Source organism: Anser anser (assembly GCF_964211835.1).
Source record: "Anser anser genome assembly, contig: SUPER_W_unloc_7, whole genome shotgun sequence".
NCBI lineage: Eukaryota > Metazoa > Chordata > Aves > Anseriformes > Anatidae > Anser > Anser anser.
The window spans coordinates 602,861-620,306 of NW_028154225.1; the positions used below are offsets into that span (position 1 = coordinate 602,861).

The following is a 17,446-nucleotide window of genomic DNA, read 5'->3' on the forward strand; positions in this document are numbered from 1 at the left end:
GTCTGTCCAGACACTTGGGCTGTTCCTAGTGATGGGATAGACTTTGACCTTGGTGACAGAAAAGCATAAAAGAGGTGTGAATAATTTCATTTTTGTTTTCAGAAGTGAACATGACATCTTGTTCCCTTCTCATCTGAGAAAAATGCAAACAAAAATGAAACTGGAGCCAAGCAAAACCAGTTTGAGAGAGAAAGCCAAAGGGAAAACACACAGAAGTCCTGTGTTCTTCATGCTTGGAGCTGGTGGTTGTTGCTTTCTGTGGGGTTTTGAGGTTTTTGATTAAATTGTGTGGAACCATCAAGCTTATTTGATTGTTTCCCACTCTCAGTCATAGCAAGGGTAGAAAGCAGCCATGGCTGGGCTGTAACATTCCCTGCACCAAACGATAACAGTACATAATGCTGAGTTATCGTTATACGTGTACATACAGCATCACAGGGCCTCTGATGGAAGTAGTTTGGTGAAGAATACTTCCTGGAAGAAGTTGAGGTCTAAAATAGAAATTCAGACCTTTTTCCTCATTAGATTAACAGCAAAATTCCCGGTATGCTCCCAGTGCTGAGACGGACCTCCAGGACCAGTTTTAGATGCTGTACCCAGGTCCTACCTGGGATCCTTTAAGCCCTCCAGTTTGAGCCACAATGTCCCTTAGGTGTCCAAAGCCAGTGCCAATGGGCATTTTTGGCTGCAGGTTAGGGCAGATTAGTGCACAAGACTGAGGTCAGAGATACAACATAGTCCGTACCGCTTCTGGGGTAGAGGGGCCGTGGTGGCATTTAGCCCCTCTGCAAGAGTATGTGGAGAGGACATGGGGATCTGCTGCAAAGGAGGCTTCTGGTGCACCTCTTCAGGAGCTGTGCCGACTCATCTGGTGCTGTGGCTGATGTGGGTAATGGCAATTCCTAATTAATTGCAGCCATGGTAATAGGAATGCCAATTATGAGATACTCGCAAGGCTCAGCATCATACTCCTGTGCCTCTGCTGCAACAGAGACGAGATACTGACTATGCAGGAGAAAGGATGGAAATACATCTTCTGTATCAAAATGCATTGAGGAACATGTTCATTCACACACCAGACAGGTGAAGGGAAGGTTTGACCTTGGCCACAGCACTGCTGTTCATTCTCAGCTTCTTGCCCAGGTGTCTGCAGGTATGTATTAGCTGTTAATTGTTGGCCAGCCTTGGTCATGCCCCTTGGCTGTCAGGCGCTACATGAAAGCAGGACAAAACCTGTGTCCCTCCCCTGCAAGGAGCACAGCATGCCCAGGAGGGTCTGTCCCATGGAGAGGTGCCTCGGACTGAGGGATAGCCTGATGTCCAGGCAGTTTCTTCAAAGGCAAGAGCCGTGATGTCTAGAGCACCCAGTCCCTGAGCCCGCAGGCAATATCTCAGTCTGTTCGACCGCACGGAGTGCTCTGCACCGCAGGGTAAATTTCTCAAGTGCCGTTGGAGATAGAGCTGCTTACTTCTCAGTATTTACAGGAATTGCCTAAGCAAATCTCCATGCAACCACCAGGAGAATGTAACCCCGCGTTGTCCTCTGGCTTTCAACATGCCAGACGAGTGGTAAGGGCTCTCGGAGGACTTGTCTAGCTCTAGGGATATGAGCAAAGCTGATGGGAGGGAGCAACTGTGTTTTAGACCACAGCTGTGCACGTGTCTGGAGTTATTTTCCCCAGCTTTGTGCCTTCCAGTCCCTTTCCTTGGGAGTGAGCGATGCAGTAAAACTTGCAGGAATCCCATATTTCTGAGCACATAGGCTGGTAATCACAGAGACAGCTGAAGCCGTAGATTTGTTTTCATAGGCTCCTCCAACAGAGCAAACATTTGTCAGATCTAAATTCTGTTGAAAGGTATCTCGTTTTGTTAATTAAACATTGTATCTCGTCTTGTTAATTAAAAAAAAAATAAAAATCAGTGGAGAAACAATAGCACAAATGATACAATCCTATTTCCAGCTTGGCAACCCTGACTGTCTCCCCTTGATTTTTAGTACTTGTACAGTTTCTTTGTAACTCTGAATGTCTCTTTAGTTTCCATGTTGACTGATGGCCAAATTCCCAGTCCCACTGAACTCAGTGGGAGTTTTGAGCTGAATCAGAATTGCAAGAGAAAATAGTTATTCAACATGAAACAAAACAGGGGCAACAGACCATTGTGCTGCAGTGGAGCACAGGAGTGAGTGGGGCAACAGCATCTGGGTTTTGTGTCTGCAGAGCAAAGGGATGCCCATGTCTCTCGATGCCTGCCCGCTTTCCCTGGGGCCTCATGTTCTGTTGAGGTTTTTAGGAGTTCCTCTGCTTGGGAAGAGGCTGATGCTCATCATCACTGGAAGATTTGTGTCTTCACCCAGGCATTTTAACAAAACATTTGGGTGAGGTAGGGTGGAAGAGGTTAATTTTCTACCAAGGCTGGTCTACCATAATACAACACTTCAGAACAAATGTGCCCTGAAAGTAATGCAGGTGCCAGGTCTCCTTCTGCTGTGGTTCATGCCAGCAGTGCAGTACTGTCCCCACGGCTGGCCCATGTCACTGGTGCATAAACTGCTGCCAGGGAAGTCACTTCTACAGGATGTTCCTGCAGACCACAGCCTGTCCCATGGCCTCAGCCAAGAGTCCATATTTCAAGGATTGCTTTTTTGTCCCCCCACAGTGTTTGGTCCTGCCCTGTATCAGCAGTGTTAAGACAAGGTTAAAGGGGGATGAGTGAAGAGGACAGCCGGCATCTCCTGCCAGTGTTGAAATGCATCTTCCCACACTGAGAGAGCTGCTGTCTCCAGGACCAGCACCTCCTGCGCGCCCTCCAGAATAACCCATGGATCCCCAAAGTCTTCAGCCCGCAGGTTGGGAACCCCTGTCCCAACAACAGAAGGGACTGAGTGGTGGGAGATCCCCATTCTCATGTCCACCACTTGTCCCTTCTCCGAGCCCTGGTGCCTCCTGGTGCTGCTCCCCATGCAGGCAGCAGGTGGGGGACCAGAGCTGAGTGATGGACATCACAAGCCCAAAGCCCTGGGTCTGGAAGTGCCTTTGGGTTCCCGCACAATGCGGTTACCTGAGCGTGGCCGCTTATCCCAAGTGAGCCGAGCCACCCTCTGGGTGTGTGCGCTCCTGCACGAGTTTGTTTCCATCAGCTTCACCCCCAGCAAGAGGGCAGAGCCAGCTCCAGCCTGCGACCCGGGCTCCCATCTCATCCCCCTTCCTGGGGTCTCGGCCTCGGGAGCGCCTCCACCACATCTGGAAGCAGGGATCGGCCATCCCAATCTGCCAGGCTTTGCAACGCTCTGCAGACCAAAAAAAAGTTTCGAGATTTGGGCCCCGTTCTCCCTCCTTTGGCTTTTTGTTCTGTGAAGAGTCTTATTTCTTCTTGGCTTTTCTTCTTCAGTGGGGTGTTGGGAAGATAATAGCACAAAACGAGTCTTTGCCTGAATGCTGGATTATCGTCTAGACCCGAGCCTTCTGCCAAGTCATGGACACTGCTTCTTGCTTGCCATTCTCCTTCCTTTGCCTTTTATTTCTAGCATTTTTTTCCTAACTTATTTAACTCTGGTGTTTTCCGTCCTGTGGTCAGTGACTGCAGAGTTTGCAGTTTGCATTAGTGTTTGCTGTGCCCCTTGCCATGTGAATTTTGCCTTTCAGCTATCCTGTATGGGAACAGAGCTGCTTTTGCTCTCCCTGTCTTGTTGTTAAAGCCCCAAACTGAATAATCTTTCACATTCCACATTGACTTAAGTGGGATGTGTCTTTTTTTTCTGTTAAACTTTTTTTTTTTCTTTCACAGCCCTTAAACAGAAACTGTTGGGTTTATAGTATCATTATCTTGAGAAAAAAATGTCCCTTCACGCATTTCTTGCAGGAATTTATGGCAGTGGGAAGAGGCTAGGTTGGCTTCCAGGTCCTTTCCAGACATTATGGTTTACCCCTTCTTATATTAAAACTGCATCTGCGTGCAGCTTTTATCATTTCTGTGCAATATCTGCAATCTAAATACAGTGACCATCTATTTGGCTGATCCCCCAAGACTGGAAGTGCACCCAAGCAGTTAAACTCTGATATTGAAGATGAAAGAGCAAAACCACAGAAAGCAAAGCTTTTGCACGTTTAAGCATGTGAGGGCTTAGAGCTAGATAAGGGGTGTAACTAACTTTTATTTTGACATTCCCCTTTTAATAAACATTGCTCTTTATGCATTTCATAAAGCGGTTTATATGATTGCATTACTGGGAGGAAACAAAGAAATGCCAGGAAAACTTTATATGGAGAATCTGTACTCATAAAATTGTTGTAGGCTCCAGCAAAAAGGAAAGCTTCCCCCATCTCCTTTTTTTTTTTTTTTTTAATATTCCCTGCCATTCAGCTTGCAAAAAAGCATGTTGAATATCTCAGAAAACGGGATTCAATGGTCTGAGACTAAACACAAATTCCTTCCACTGCTACAAAGAACAAGCCTGTTGGGCCTGCCTTGGCCAAACATGAGCCCTTGCTCTTTGTGGTGGAGAGCCAGTTGGCCTCGCAAAGTAGGTTTTAACTCCCATGGCTGCCAAGGAATACAGATTTGAGGGGCAGCGTGGTTTGGCAGGCCAGGCTGGGGACGGTTTAGCCACTGACCATTGCAATGTATTTGTGAATGGCCGCTTCCTGCGCCCCAGCCCACTTAGCTGAGCAGCGCAGGTCTCGGCGGTGAAAATAAAACTAGTTGCTATGTGGGACGTTTAAAATTAATGGAGCTATTCACCCAAACAGAGGTGGGGGTTTGGGGTAAGGGATGAGACTGAGCCACAGAAAAGGGATTGTGACGGCTGCAAAACCAGGAAGGATGTGGCGCCGTATGGGCACTGCGGTGCTGGCGCATTTGCTCCTGCAGCCCTGTGCCTATGCCTGCTTGCCTTAGCAAGGACGAGGGGGAATGGGCTAAAGTTGCGCCAGGGGAGGTTTAGGTTGGATATTAGGAAGAACTTCTTTACTGAAAGGGTTGTTAGGCATTGGAATGGGCTGCCCAGGGAAGTGGTTGAGTCACCATCCCTGGAGGTCTTTAAGAGACGTTTAGATGTAGAGCTTAGTGCTATGGTTTATTGGAGGACTTGTTAGTGTTAGGTCGTAGGTTGGACTAGGTGATCTTGGAGGTCTCTTCCAACCTAGATGATTCTGTGATTCTGTGCCTCTGCCTCATGGGACCCTGGAGAGGCTGCCCTGTGCCTCTCCAGCGCTGCTCCCAAGAGTCTTGTAAGGAGCGGAGCGTTTGAGCATCCCACATGCTCTCTGAGCAAATACCAAGCGTTAAAAAGGCAGCAGGCACACAGGGAGTTGCCGCTGCACTTAGGGCTAGCCCTAGCGCCAAGGTCTTTAAACAAAGCCGGTTGCTGCTGCTTGGTGCCTCAGGGTTAACCCACTCCAAAGGAGCGCAGCACCAGGCAGCTGCCAGCAGCCCAAAGCCTTGCCCTTCGGGGTGACGAGAGACCTTTAAACTTCCTTCGCTCTTTTTCTGTGCACGTATGTGTGTGTTGTAAGCCCTGATAATCTTGTCTTCACAGCCTGTGTGGAAATCTGAAATGTCCACATTCAGTTGGAGGGTACAAGACACTCTGGCCACATCTGCTGGCAGGAATTTCCTCTCACTCCAGCTTCCTGGAGGAGGGAGCAAGAGGAAAGTTTCCTCGCCCTTGGGCTGTTTTTTTGCAGCTCAGTGCAGCGGTGTCTGCTTCTGAGGAGCCCTGTCACACCAGGCATATTTCTGGAGACGACATGAGCTTTGGATGCAAAAGCAAAGAGGCTGCCAAAGCATTTCTTCCACTCAGCTGTTGGGTTTTAGGGGACCTGCAGTCTCAGCTACTGCTTGCAGTGAGAGGCGAGCGATGGCTTCTGAGCCATGCTAGTCCCTCCAGCAAACCACTCATGGGCAGTTCCTCCTCTTTGTGCCTGTTGAATGTCCATGCTGCCCACTTTGAGCCACATTCTTACTGCCTCCTGTCCAGATCCACTGGTCCTGGCTCCCCGTGCTGCTGGAGCTGAGCGTGGTCCTCAGTTTCTTCATACACATCCCCTGCATAGCAATGATGAAGGACATGCATAAGGGAACTAGAAGACAGGGCAAAACCATTTGGTGTGGGCACCTCTTTTCCTTGGCAATTTACTTTTTAGCTTTTTTCTTTCTCTGTTAGAAGTTCTTGGTAGGCTGGAAACGGCACGCTGCAAATGAGCACAGCGGTACGCCCAGCTGGTGCAGCGGAGGAGGCATGCAGGGGAGCGATGCTGCAGGCCAGGCATATCGGGAGGACTTCAGAAAAACATGACTTGTGACATTTTTTCCCTGCCTGACTTCCAGCTGCTGCTATGAAACTAACCAAATATTCCCTGGTTTAGTATGGAAGCAAGTCTTCATCTCACAGAGAACCTCAGGGCAGCTTTTCCTGGGAACCAGTCATGTTATCCAATTACTTATGAAAACTTTAAGCTGAAATATGCTAGTTGGTACTGGGTTGTGTTAGATACCATTAAATTGGCTCCTCTTTTGCGCTAGGGTGACCGGAGAGTCACCCCAAGGGCCAGCCTGTTTGGTGAGTCAGATGTGCTGGCCCAGTTGGTATAACACTGACCTGCCAAGCAAACATGACATAGTGTAGCACGGGATTTTTTAGGTGTCATGTGGCTTGAGTCTGGGGTTTGTTTCCTTCTCTCCATGAAGGATGCATTTGATGTAGGGGGTTTAGAAACATTAGTTGCTATGAGACGGTGCTGCTGGAGTAATTTATATGAATGCAGAGGGCTGAGATCATTAGGTAGTCTGTTCTTATGTTGTTTCCATGACACTGCAGACACTACATGAATGAAGCCATTTTGTGAGTAAATATGGTTACTGGTGCCTGCTCAGAAAAGACCTACCTCATCTTTGTTGCTTTTCTGCTACTAGTCCGTGCAAAAAAGGGCATACTCTTGGCATACATGACCTCTTTCTTTGACTTCCCAGGCGACAGCAGAGACTTCCCGGTGGGAACAAGTCTCAGCAGCACACAGATCATCAGCAAGGCGGCACCAAACACAACAGGGACCACCAGAAACTCTACCAAGAAGGCCAGGCCCCTCACTCCTCAAGCAGGACGGGCCACCATGGCTACAGCCAGAACCGGAGATGGCATCACAACCAGAAGCACTCGCCCAATGACAAAGAAACACACAGAAACACCAAAGAGACTGAGAATTTGAAAATTGAGGACACCTCTGTCTGCATGGTGCATAGTCCGGCGGAGATGCAGCGGGGCCTGGAGGCGGTGGAGAAGCAGTCTCAGCAGTACATCCAGGAGCCGGAGACCAAGTGGAAAGACAGTATTCACGAGCGCATTGGGGAGAGACCCAAGATCAATTTGCTCCAGTCTTCCAAAGACAGGCTGCAGAGGAGACTAAAAGAAAAGGTACTGCTCTTAGGGGAACTTGGACTTACCCTTTTTCCAGGAGTCTGGCTGCTGGCCATACAGGGTGGGCCATACATACTCCATACAGGATGGGCTGGGCTCAAGGGACCTCTCCATGTAATGCACCCAACTTATCTTAATCTTCCCAGTGTCAACACTTCTCTTGAAGTGTCTTCATGCTTCTTCAGGAGGTTTTTTACTGACACAGTGCTAAAGCTCTTAGCTTGCCTCCGCGGTTGAGGTTGCTACCAGCTTCAGTTTTCCAGGAGGGACTGACTGGGAGCTCGTCCCTATCCCTGCAAACACCCTCAGGGAAGGCTGGGGCACGTGCGAGCTGCAACGCAGGCACTCCCTCCCCTGCGGCTGATCCCAGCTGACTGCCTCCACTCTGCAGAGCTCGTCTGCCTCGCAGAGAGGTCTAAAAAAGGCAATTCGTCTCTCCGCAATTACAGAGCGAAATACCAAGCTTTGACTTTTGAGTGCTGAGTATTTGTAGTCAGCTACTTAAAAGTTGATATCCGTTTATCTCGGTAATTAATTGAAATGGTCTTATCTTTCCCCCTTCCTTCCAGCAACCCAACAATAACAAAACTATTGCTTGCAAGTGATGGAGGAGAATCCAAACAATATTCAGCCTCAGATTTCTGAGGAATTCAGAGATCTCCATTTGCCCTCTGTGCAACCCAGACTCTTTCTCCTGAGATTCTCTTTTCAGACTGGAAAATGCATTCGTGGGGGTATCTCCAATGAGATTTTCAAAATGTGTAGCAAAAATAACCTGAACATATACAATTCCATGGGAGTGTACGTTGGAAATGTATACCTTTAAATGCATGTGCATTTACTATTTATGTATGTGCCATGAGGAGGAGGAAGAGATTTTGTTAGTTAGTTTTGTTATTTAAAGCAATGGAAGTATAGCAGAGACTTTCAGAGTATTCACTTCAGTGTCTGCCCTGCAACTTTATAATCTGGTAAGAAACACATCACATAAGCACCCACTCTGGGATGTGTGTAGTTAACCCTGCTGGTCTCCTGATAGCTCCTGCCGGCTGGTGTTGCAGTTGTCCAAACAATTGCTACAGGTTTGTATGGTATAATCTGTTTTAAGATTGAACCATGGGAGGTGAAGGGAGCAGACCAGAGCAAGCAGGATGCATGCCTTATGATGCAGAGGAAGGGACAAATGCTTAATTAAATGTTAAAAAGAAGCAGTAAGTTGGTTCTGTGGTAATGACATGAAGTAAAATGTGTAACAGTCAAGAGATGGAAAAGTTAAGAGTTTTTCTAATGCCTGGAACATGTGACATCTTTGATCCCAATTTAAATCATTAAATATACATTAAAATGTAGATATTTTTGTGGGATTGCGATGTGAGCATTTTGCAAACAAGAATGCACTTTCAAAATAGAGGCAAAAAAAATGACCATTACTACCATGTTCCAGATGGGAAGCTGAGCAGACATGGCCAGAAACCTGTCTGAGACTGTGAAGGCAGTCGGGGTGATCTGACCTTGGCATCCTGGCTCAGAGCCCTCAAGCACAACTTCTCCCTGAGCTGAGGAGGAAGACTCTGGGATTGCGTACTGCGGGAAATGGGGAAACAGAAGATTTCTGGGTCAGGACTCATGCACTTGTGGCTTTCAATGCTGAGATGAGACCATTGTACCTCTAGAGTATGCTCTGATTTTTCTAGGTCTGTTTATATGTCTCCCCAGTCCCCTTTCCCCCTTTGCTGTTTGTGGAAGGACAAGGGCTGATGCATCTGTTTTCTCCTTGTGTAACAGACGCCTTGTCTTTCCCTTTTCACGGACCAGGACGAAGTCACGGTTGAAACCACCAATCCTGAAAAGAACAAAATGGACAAATTAATTGAAATCCTTAACAGCATGAAGAACAACAGCAGTGATGTTGACTCCAAGCTCACCACCTTCATGGAGGAGGCCCAGAACTCCACCAACTCTGAGGAGATGCTGGGGGAGATAGTTAAGACCATCTACCAGAAAGCGGTGACAGACCGCAGCTTTGCTTCCACAGCAGCCAAACTCTGTGACAAAATGGCCCTCTTTATGGTGGAAGGAACCAAATTCCGGAGTCTGCTCCTCAACATGTTGCAGGTAATTAGATGAAATTATTTGGTTAGGTGCTTGCAGCTTCACCCCGCCGGGTCTTACCATGCATTTGGGCAGGAGCTGAGCTTTTACCAAATTTCTTTTAAGCCCAGGTAATGAGAAGAGAAGTGTTTCTGCATTTCATTTGTGCCCACCTTTAATAGTTACTGTAGACATTGTTACACCGCAGGCATCATCCAGTTGCTCTTCATTCCCATTTCAGGAGCTGTACGTGGAAATACAGGATGTCACGGCAGGGCCCATCTGTGAAAGGAGTGGGTTGCTTGTGGCAGCATCCTCGTGACATGAAGAGAAGTGAGCTTGGCACTTAAAGTGAAGGGTCGTTGCTGCTCTTTTGGGCTCTCTTGCTGTTTTCCCCACACCTCTCAGCACCATGGGTATCACATTAAGTCATGGTCCCTGGGAAGGCTGTTGGCCGTATCACCTGGCAGAAGGGCTTGCTCCTGGTTTCTCATTGCACCCTGGACATTAATGATTTGTGTATTTGCTAATTATTTTGAGTGACTTGCTTAGTAGTATAGGCAGCACTGGTTGGTTGTTCTGCTCCAAAAACCATCAGCGACAGCAAAGTTGAGGTGGGAGTGTGCTTTCTGGAGAGGGTGTCACATAGACCTCCGTCTTTCTGCCTCTCTGGAGACAGGTTGTGCAGAGATGAAAGCACAAATTTGCATCTTCACTTTAATTTGCATTTCTGTTTGGCCACTTGCTTACACACACAGTTCATCTGGAGCATGTGCGTACAAGTAGCTCTCGTTTTCTCTGTGACTGTTCTCCACACATGCTCGATATTCAGAATTGTGCCGTTTTTTTGGCACACCTGCCTGCCCTCCTTGCTGTGCCTGTGTGTACCTGGTGGGGGCCAAACACAGCTTTTGGGCAAGTGGCGTGTGGCAGCCACTCGTGCTTCTGATCCTGCTGTGGAGGAGGTGTTGGAAGGAGAAGTCTTCCTGCCCTCCAGATACCTTCTCATGTCCGATCAGTAGGCAAAGGGCTGCCAGCTGTATTTACAGGGATGGGAGGGAAGAAGCTGTCATCTTCTGCCACCTCCACCAACGTTGCTGTCTGTGGGCAGCAGCATCCAGAACAGTGGTGCTCACTGGGGATATTGGGATTTATTTATTTATTTCCAGAAATGGAAGCTTGGCCTAGAAATGCATATTTTAAGGAAAATGTTTCTGGCAAATGATTTTCATATGGAAATGAGAGGAAAGCTGATAGCCAGTTGTCTGGTAGGTTTGGTTGTCTACCAGATTCAGGGCTCTTAAGTTTGCTGTGCTAGTGATCAGTCTTTTACCTTGGGCAGGTCTTTCCATCTCCCTCTGCCTTGGTTTCCCTTGTTTGCAGTAATTCTGGGCCCTGCAACCAGGGCGCTCAGCTGTTTTTTTCTGTTTCCATTGACACAAGCTGATGTGGCTTCATAAACAAGCCTCACAAAAGCCAGCTTGTATTTCTTCTCGAATCTCTTGATATTTTCATTTGAGTACCTGCTCTTGCTTTTGCGACTATAGCTGCTGGAAGGACTGAGGATGGGGAGGGAAGGGACAAAGGTGATGAGAGGAGTATCTGCAGTTTCACATGATGTCGTAGCAGGGAGATGCTACGTGACTACAAAGAACAGGCGTGCAGGCTGCTAGGGCAGGAGTTTGGAGGAAACCAGGATGTAGCCAGAATGGTAGAGCAGGGTTTAGAAAGCCCACCTGGATCCAACTTGCACATAAGTCCGAGGAGATGTGACTCCAAGAAGGGTGAGAGTTTTCCCTCTGCTTTACAGTAGGCGAGGGATGATGTGGAGAGACTGAGCGCTCCAGGTGAGGCCACCTGTGCAACAACCCACAGTGGTGCAAGATCTGAGCTCAGGTTCTCTCATCTCAGATCAGAGCCCAAATTACAGGAGTTTGCATCCTCTTGTGAAGACCAATGTCAAAGGCTCTCTCCAAAAGTCTGCGAAGGCCAAAACAAGATATGTAAAACTAAGAGAGGGAAAAGGCGGATACCTACAAATGCTCTTCACTCGTAAGCAACTAGGAGGGATTTAATCTGCTGGAAGCGAAGCCTAGCGAGATGCAAAGGCGTGCAGGGAGGACTGTTCCCTGCAGGGAGGACTGTTTCCTGCAGGGCTGTCAGGGTGAGAAGAGCCAGTGCCCACCCCATGGAGCTGCTGGGAGCTGCGGTGCTGGATGAGCTGAGAAGGGGTGAAGACATTTCTGCGTGTCACCACTGGAGCAGCAACTCCTCAGGGCTCTCCTGGCCAGTGGCTGCTCATCAAAAGTCCCAGCCTGCTGGTGAGGCTGGAGTTGTCCTTCCCACCAGCCCTTGTGTCTTTGTCCTGGGCCAACCAAGGCTTCAGTGCCCTGAACCCAGACTGAGGAGCAGATCCAGCTAATGGGGGTGTCATTTAGGGCATCCAAGCATCCCAAATGTTGCTTACCAGGCATGTCCTGGTGTTTGGGGCACAGCAGCCGTGCCCACCATTTCTCCTGCTCCCTGCAAAGCAGTTTGAAAGTGGGGAGCAGGCGAGTCACTGGGCTGCTCCTCCCATTTTTATTGGCTTTAAATCAAGATGTTATCTCCTTTTAAGGGGAAGAAAGCTATTTTTAAGGAGGAAAACATGGTCTTGGTGCAAGACGAGTGCAGCCAAGGCACATGGTTCCTGCCACCGGCTCATCCCCAATGGGTGGCTGCTGTGTGCAGTGACCAGCACCCTCTGGGTGAATCCATCCCTGAATTCATTGCAGTTAGGTGAGAACAGCATTTCTCAAGCATCTTTGCAGCCAAGACCTTGAGAGGCAGCTGGGGATGGTCGTGGGCACGGAAGCAGGAGAGTGTGGGCATGCAGCACTGCCCTAGGATGCACAGAGGTGGGCAGGATGAGTCCTTTCTCACCTGACAGCCAGAGCATCTGTGGACAGGGAGCTCTGTGGCCACCAGACACTCAAGGAAACCATCTGTCTCTTTTATTTCCTTTGGCCATGATGGAGGAGGGCTTCTTAAGTTCAGTTTTATGGCTAAGCACCACATAACTGCCCAATACACTTGTCATTTTTTAAATAGTAGTGCTTTTTAATGTTAGGTTATTTTCCTTTTCCTGGGATTAGAGGTTTTTAAGGCTCCACAGCTGATACACGGATTGCATGACTCAGGCAGTTCAACCACCGACAGAACTGCGCATAAGTCACATAATCGCCCTGCTGCAGAAATAATTTTGCCCTAAAGATAGGTTTTAAAAAATAGGTTCCCAGGGAATAGCCCGGTGTCTGCACCAGAGCTGAGCGAAATTGTGCGTGGCAGGAGAAGACAGCGAGTTCAGGTGTTGGCCTTCCGTAAAGATGAAATCACCGAACGGGGATGAGTTCTGGTGACCCGTTTGTCACAGGGTTCCCTGGCAGGGTTACCAGGAATTTCTCCTTGCATCTTCAGGAACAAGTGGGATCGTTACTGTCTGTGTGTCTCAGCGCACTGCCATGCACAGCACAGGGAGGCTAGCCCTGTGCATTAAAACATTGGAAAAAGCCTACAAGGAGAAATGTGCACATTTCTGTTACCACTAATCCCAACCAATATCAGTTTTTTGTTTTTTTGTTTTTTTTTTTTTTTGCAGTAGTCTGTGTGCAGATGTGGCAGAACCCTTGCTTTCCCCAGGGATGGCTGGGAGGAGGTACCCCCCTGGCAAGGTGTCGTAAGTCACAGAGCAGACCTGAGATCCAGTGTCACCTTGCTTTCATTATTTACTGCAACTGAAACAGCTGGGAGCTGCTCAGCAGGCTGTTACAGCAGCTGTGCCGGGGTGAACCTGTGTTGTTCTTTGGTTTTGGATGATGGTGACATTCAGCAACAAGGGAAACAGGCAAAGAAGAAACAAAATAAAATAATTAAAATCAGTATTTATTGTAAGCTAGGGTAACTCCACGTTGCTTTTCTTATTGCCCTGGACACAACAGATGGGTTTGACTGAGCAATATAAAAAAGATAGAAAGAGCAGAGCTAAAGCAGGGTCCAGCAGCGATGGCCAGAAGCAGCAGGACGTTACCCAAAAGGAGAGGAGGATGGCAGCCCCGCTGGGCTAGGGAGGACCCTTCCAACTTGCCCTCTTGTCACAGCACCGCCACCCTTACCATCAGGCCTAGTGAGCTGATTTATGGTGCAGCATCATGTGCAGTAATGAATGGATTCACATTTAGCTCTTCGTGGCTGGAGTGCAGGATAAATAATATATCTCATTTCTCCAGAGAGTCCCTAAGTGCTTCCCAGGAATGTGTAACCAGCCTCACAGTGCTCGGTGCACAGGGAGGGAGCGCGACATCTGCCTTGGAAAGCTGCAAAGAAATCAAATGCAAAGAGTGAGCAGGCTGTGTGGGTAACTGCTTTCATGTGCAACAGCACAGAGGAATGCAAAAGGGGTTGCTCCACTCAAAACTGCACATCTTTTAAAAATATCCTGGTGGGGCAAAAGGTCAGTACAAATGAAAAGCACGTTAGGTTAAATTAAATAATTTAACATTTCGTTTCTGGGAGTGAAGCATTTTTACTTTCTCCAAACACAGTTTCTTTTTCCAACCAAAATAATCAGATGCATTCACACTGATTTATGAAATACTTTGATCAGCCCCAAAACAGCATTTTTTGTGGCACATTCAGGCTTGATAGCCCTGGCAGGAGACGGATGCATGTACACAGCACAGAAGACTTGTCACAGCTGTGAAACAGGGGGGTTGGCTGCATCAGGGAAAATCTAACATTGCCCAGCTCCAGTCCTGACCTCTCCACCATCAGGCAGATGTTTTCCAACAGCCATTTCCAGATAATTTCCTGTTAATTAAAAAACTCTAATAAAACGCTTGCTCTGGAGCTGGATTTGTGTCTCTGCAGCACCTTTCAGACTAATCCAATCCCTGGACCTAAGGAGCTTGGCTCGCTGGGCACCGGCGAGCTGGGGAATTACTCCACTGGGGTGTGATAAATCGAGATCACCATACCCCCCCCCCGGTTGATCCCCCTGGCTGGGGCCAAGCCGCTCACCCCCCCAGATGGCGCCGGCAGATGCTCCTGTTTTGAAGGGGCTGAGCGGACTTGTTTGTCCCTCTTTCTAGGAGCAAAACGCCTGCCAATTGCAGCAGCTCAGCCCTAGACGCAGGGTGGAGCATCTCCCTTAGACACTGCTGAACAAACTGTCTTTTTAACCTGGTTCCTCTTATATTTTCAGCTGTTGACAAATGCCCGCGTTGGAGGGGTGCTCGCCCTGGTTGCTCCTGGGGGCTGCACATGTTCACAGCTTATCTCATGGCACTGGTTTTAATCTCAAAACAGATGCCAGCGCTGTGGTGCAGGAATGCTGTCGTGTCATCCCCTCCCTGCAGACAGCTCTGCTAAAGAGCATCTCCCCGGGCAGTGTGTGCCCTCGCAGAGCTCACAGCCGCGGCTGGGAACGGAGCAGCTCCATGTGCAAAAGGCGCGCAGCTGTCCTGGCCTGAAACGAGAGGATTGGGGTCAGGAAAACCCTGGTTTGAATTCTTCTGTCTCTCCGTGTTTCGGTCCCGGATTTCAGCCTTGCTGTTGAAGCTGGATGCTGGGAACCTGGGATGCTGGAGGAAAGGCGGGGAGGGCAGCTGTGGGGCAGGCTGATCAGCCTTGGGGAGATGTTGCTGGCCCTAGGCTCGGTGCTGGGGTTTTGAATTTTTCCTCATTGAGTTTTTTTTTGGGGATTCAGTCTGAGACACTTGATCTGACTACAGATATTCACCAGGAAACCATTAGCTGCAGCAGACTGGTGCAAAACAGCACCAGTTGCCTTTGTGCTTTCCTCTTGGGGGCAATTGTCCCCCTTTCCTCCTCCTTTCCACCCAAACCGTAGCTACAAACTCTGTTTCTCCAGGTCCAAAAAAAAAAAAAAAACGTAGTTCCTTCACGCATGGGTCCCTTGATGTACGTACCGCTGTGGTACGAGGGGTGATTTTGGGCTGCACGAGCCCCCGGGATGGACACAGCTGAACTGGGGACCTTGGAGGGAGAGGGGCATGAAAAATGTCTTGGTGGATACATGTATGGTTTCTTTGCCCCTCTACAAATCCCTCTGCATTTAATAAATCGCAAGGAGGCCTCCTGCAAGAGATTTTTGCTTGTCATACTTTCAGTCGCTGGCTTCTGCTGGCCACAGTGCTTTTTTCTGCAGTGGGGAGGTGTTGAGCAACATGCCACAGACCCTTCGCATGTAACATAAGTTGGAGTATTCCTCTGTTCAAATCTCCGTGCTCTTTATAGCCAAGATGTGTCTGCATCTGAGCTATGCATAGCGAAGTATATTATTAGAGAGGACATCACTGGGGCTGTAATTGTACACTGCTCCCCTTAGCAACCGCGGCCAGCAACACATCAAACAGAAGGCTGATACCTTCTTAAAAAAAAAAAAAGAAGAAAAAAAAAGAAGAAGAAACGAAAGGCACATCCCTGCACAGAGCCCAGCACGGCCCCTTGCAGGGCTCACACGTGCACCCAGAGGCGAAGCCTGGTGTGTCCTCGTCTTTGGCGATGCCTTGGTGCCAGTAGCCAGGACTATTTCCATTGCATGCCCTACTGCATACCCTATTACATACCTAATTACATACCCAGTTGCATACCCTCTTGCATACCCAGTTACATACCCAGTTGCATACCTTGGTTTGGGCTGTGGGATGTGCATACCCAGTTACATACTCTATTGCATCCTCTTTTACATACCCTCTTGTATATCCATGCAGGGTTTCCTCCATGCTCATCAGTCTGGTGCTTGCTCAAATGCAGAAGTTTGTTCTGAGCCATTCAAATTAGTCATATTAGTGCAATCTCCTGATGCCCGAAAAATGACATTTCCATGGTTTGATGCTGTGCTCTCTGATTTTAAATACTTGACTCAGACCCTGTGGGTTTTGGCACCGGTCACACCTGTGTTTTGGTGGAATGAGATGGATTTGAGATGTTCAGGGTAGCTGCTTCTGGAGGAGTTTAGCCGGGAAGGCTGCAAAGCTCATAAACCTGTTGCTGTCAGCCCAGGCAGAGGACAGATGAGTAAAATTTAGCTTGAATCCTTTATTGGGATAGAAATGTTGAGGCATTAGGTACTGGAGAATCGACTGACAGTCAATGGTTGGACTTGGTGATCTTGAAGGTCTTTTCCAACCTAGATGATTCTGATTCTGATCGATTACTTTCAATAAATCAGGGTGCAAAGGGAAGCATTTACCATGCTGAGCACAGGGATTTGGGAAGAGTGAGCTGAAATCCCTCCTCTCCTGCAGGCTCCCTGTTTATTTGAGCCAATGACAACCTCCTAGTGATGGGAGCACTTTTTTGGGTTGGGAGGATAAAGACACCGAAGATAGTGAAGTGAGGGGGTACTATGGTAATAGGGACATGGAAGCAATATGCATGGTTCGTGCTGAAAGGCACTAGCATTTCTGCACAGATGTTGGCAGCACTGTCCTGGTTTTGTGAATGGCTGTGGGACTCACCTGCTAAATGCAAAGCCCTGTAGCCAGAGCTTGGCAGGTGGGATTTGTTTTATTTATGCCCAGGGAATTCAAAGGCAATTCTAAATTAATGCACACACATATACGCATAGTATGTATAGGTGTGTATGTATGCTGACACACATGCTGTTGTGCAAGCTGTGCAGGCAGTCCCAGCAGGATCAGCATCAGCCACACTTTCACCCTTTCACCACCCTTCCCTTCCCTTCCCTTCCCTTCCCTTCCCTTCCCTTCCCTTCCCTTCCCTTCCCTTCCCTTCCCTTCCCTTCCCTTCCCTTCCCTTCCCTTCCCTTCCCTTCCCTTCCCTTCCCTTCCCTTCCCTTCCCTTCCCTTCCCTTCCCTTCCCTTCCCTTCCCCTCCCCATGGAGTGTCTCTGAAGATGCACCACGATTCTGAAATATTC

The 17,446-nt window shown here is 48.4% G+C and overlaps 1 protein-coding gene across 5 annotated transcripts in view; it reads left to right on the forward strand.

The window, feature by feature from the left end:
- Window positions 1–17,446, forward strand: part of LOC310888951 (CBP80/20-dependent translation initiation factor-like) — a 147,262-nt gene that overhangs the window by 99,822 nt on the left and 29,994 nt on the right. For 2 of the 5 annotated variants that reach the window (XM_083852617.1, XM_083852619.1), the window contains exons 8-9: window positions 6,970–7,411; window positions 9,200–9,529. In XM_083852617.1, coding sequence (XP_083708743.1) covers window positions 6,970–7,411; window positions 9,200–9,529 — 772 coding nt within the window. Of the gene's footprint in view, window positions 1–6,969; window positions 7,412–9,199; window positions 9,530–9,746; window positions 13,136–14,744; window positions 15,007–17,446 lie in introns of those variants that run through there. The other 3 variants (XM_083852620.1, XM_083852621.1, XM_083852618.1) reach the window with 3 other exon arrangements.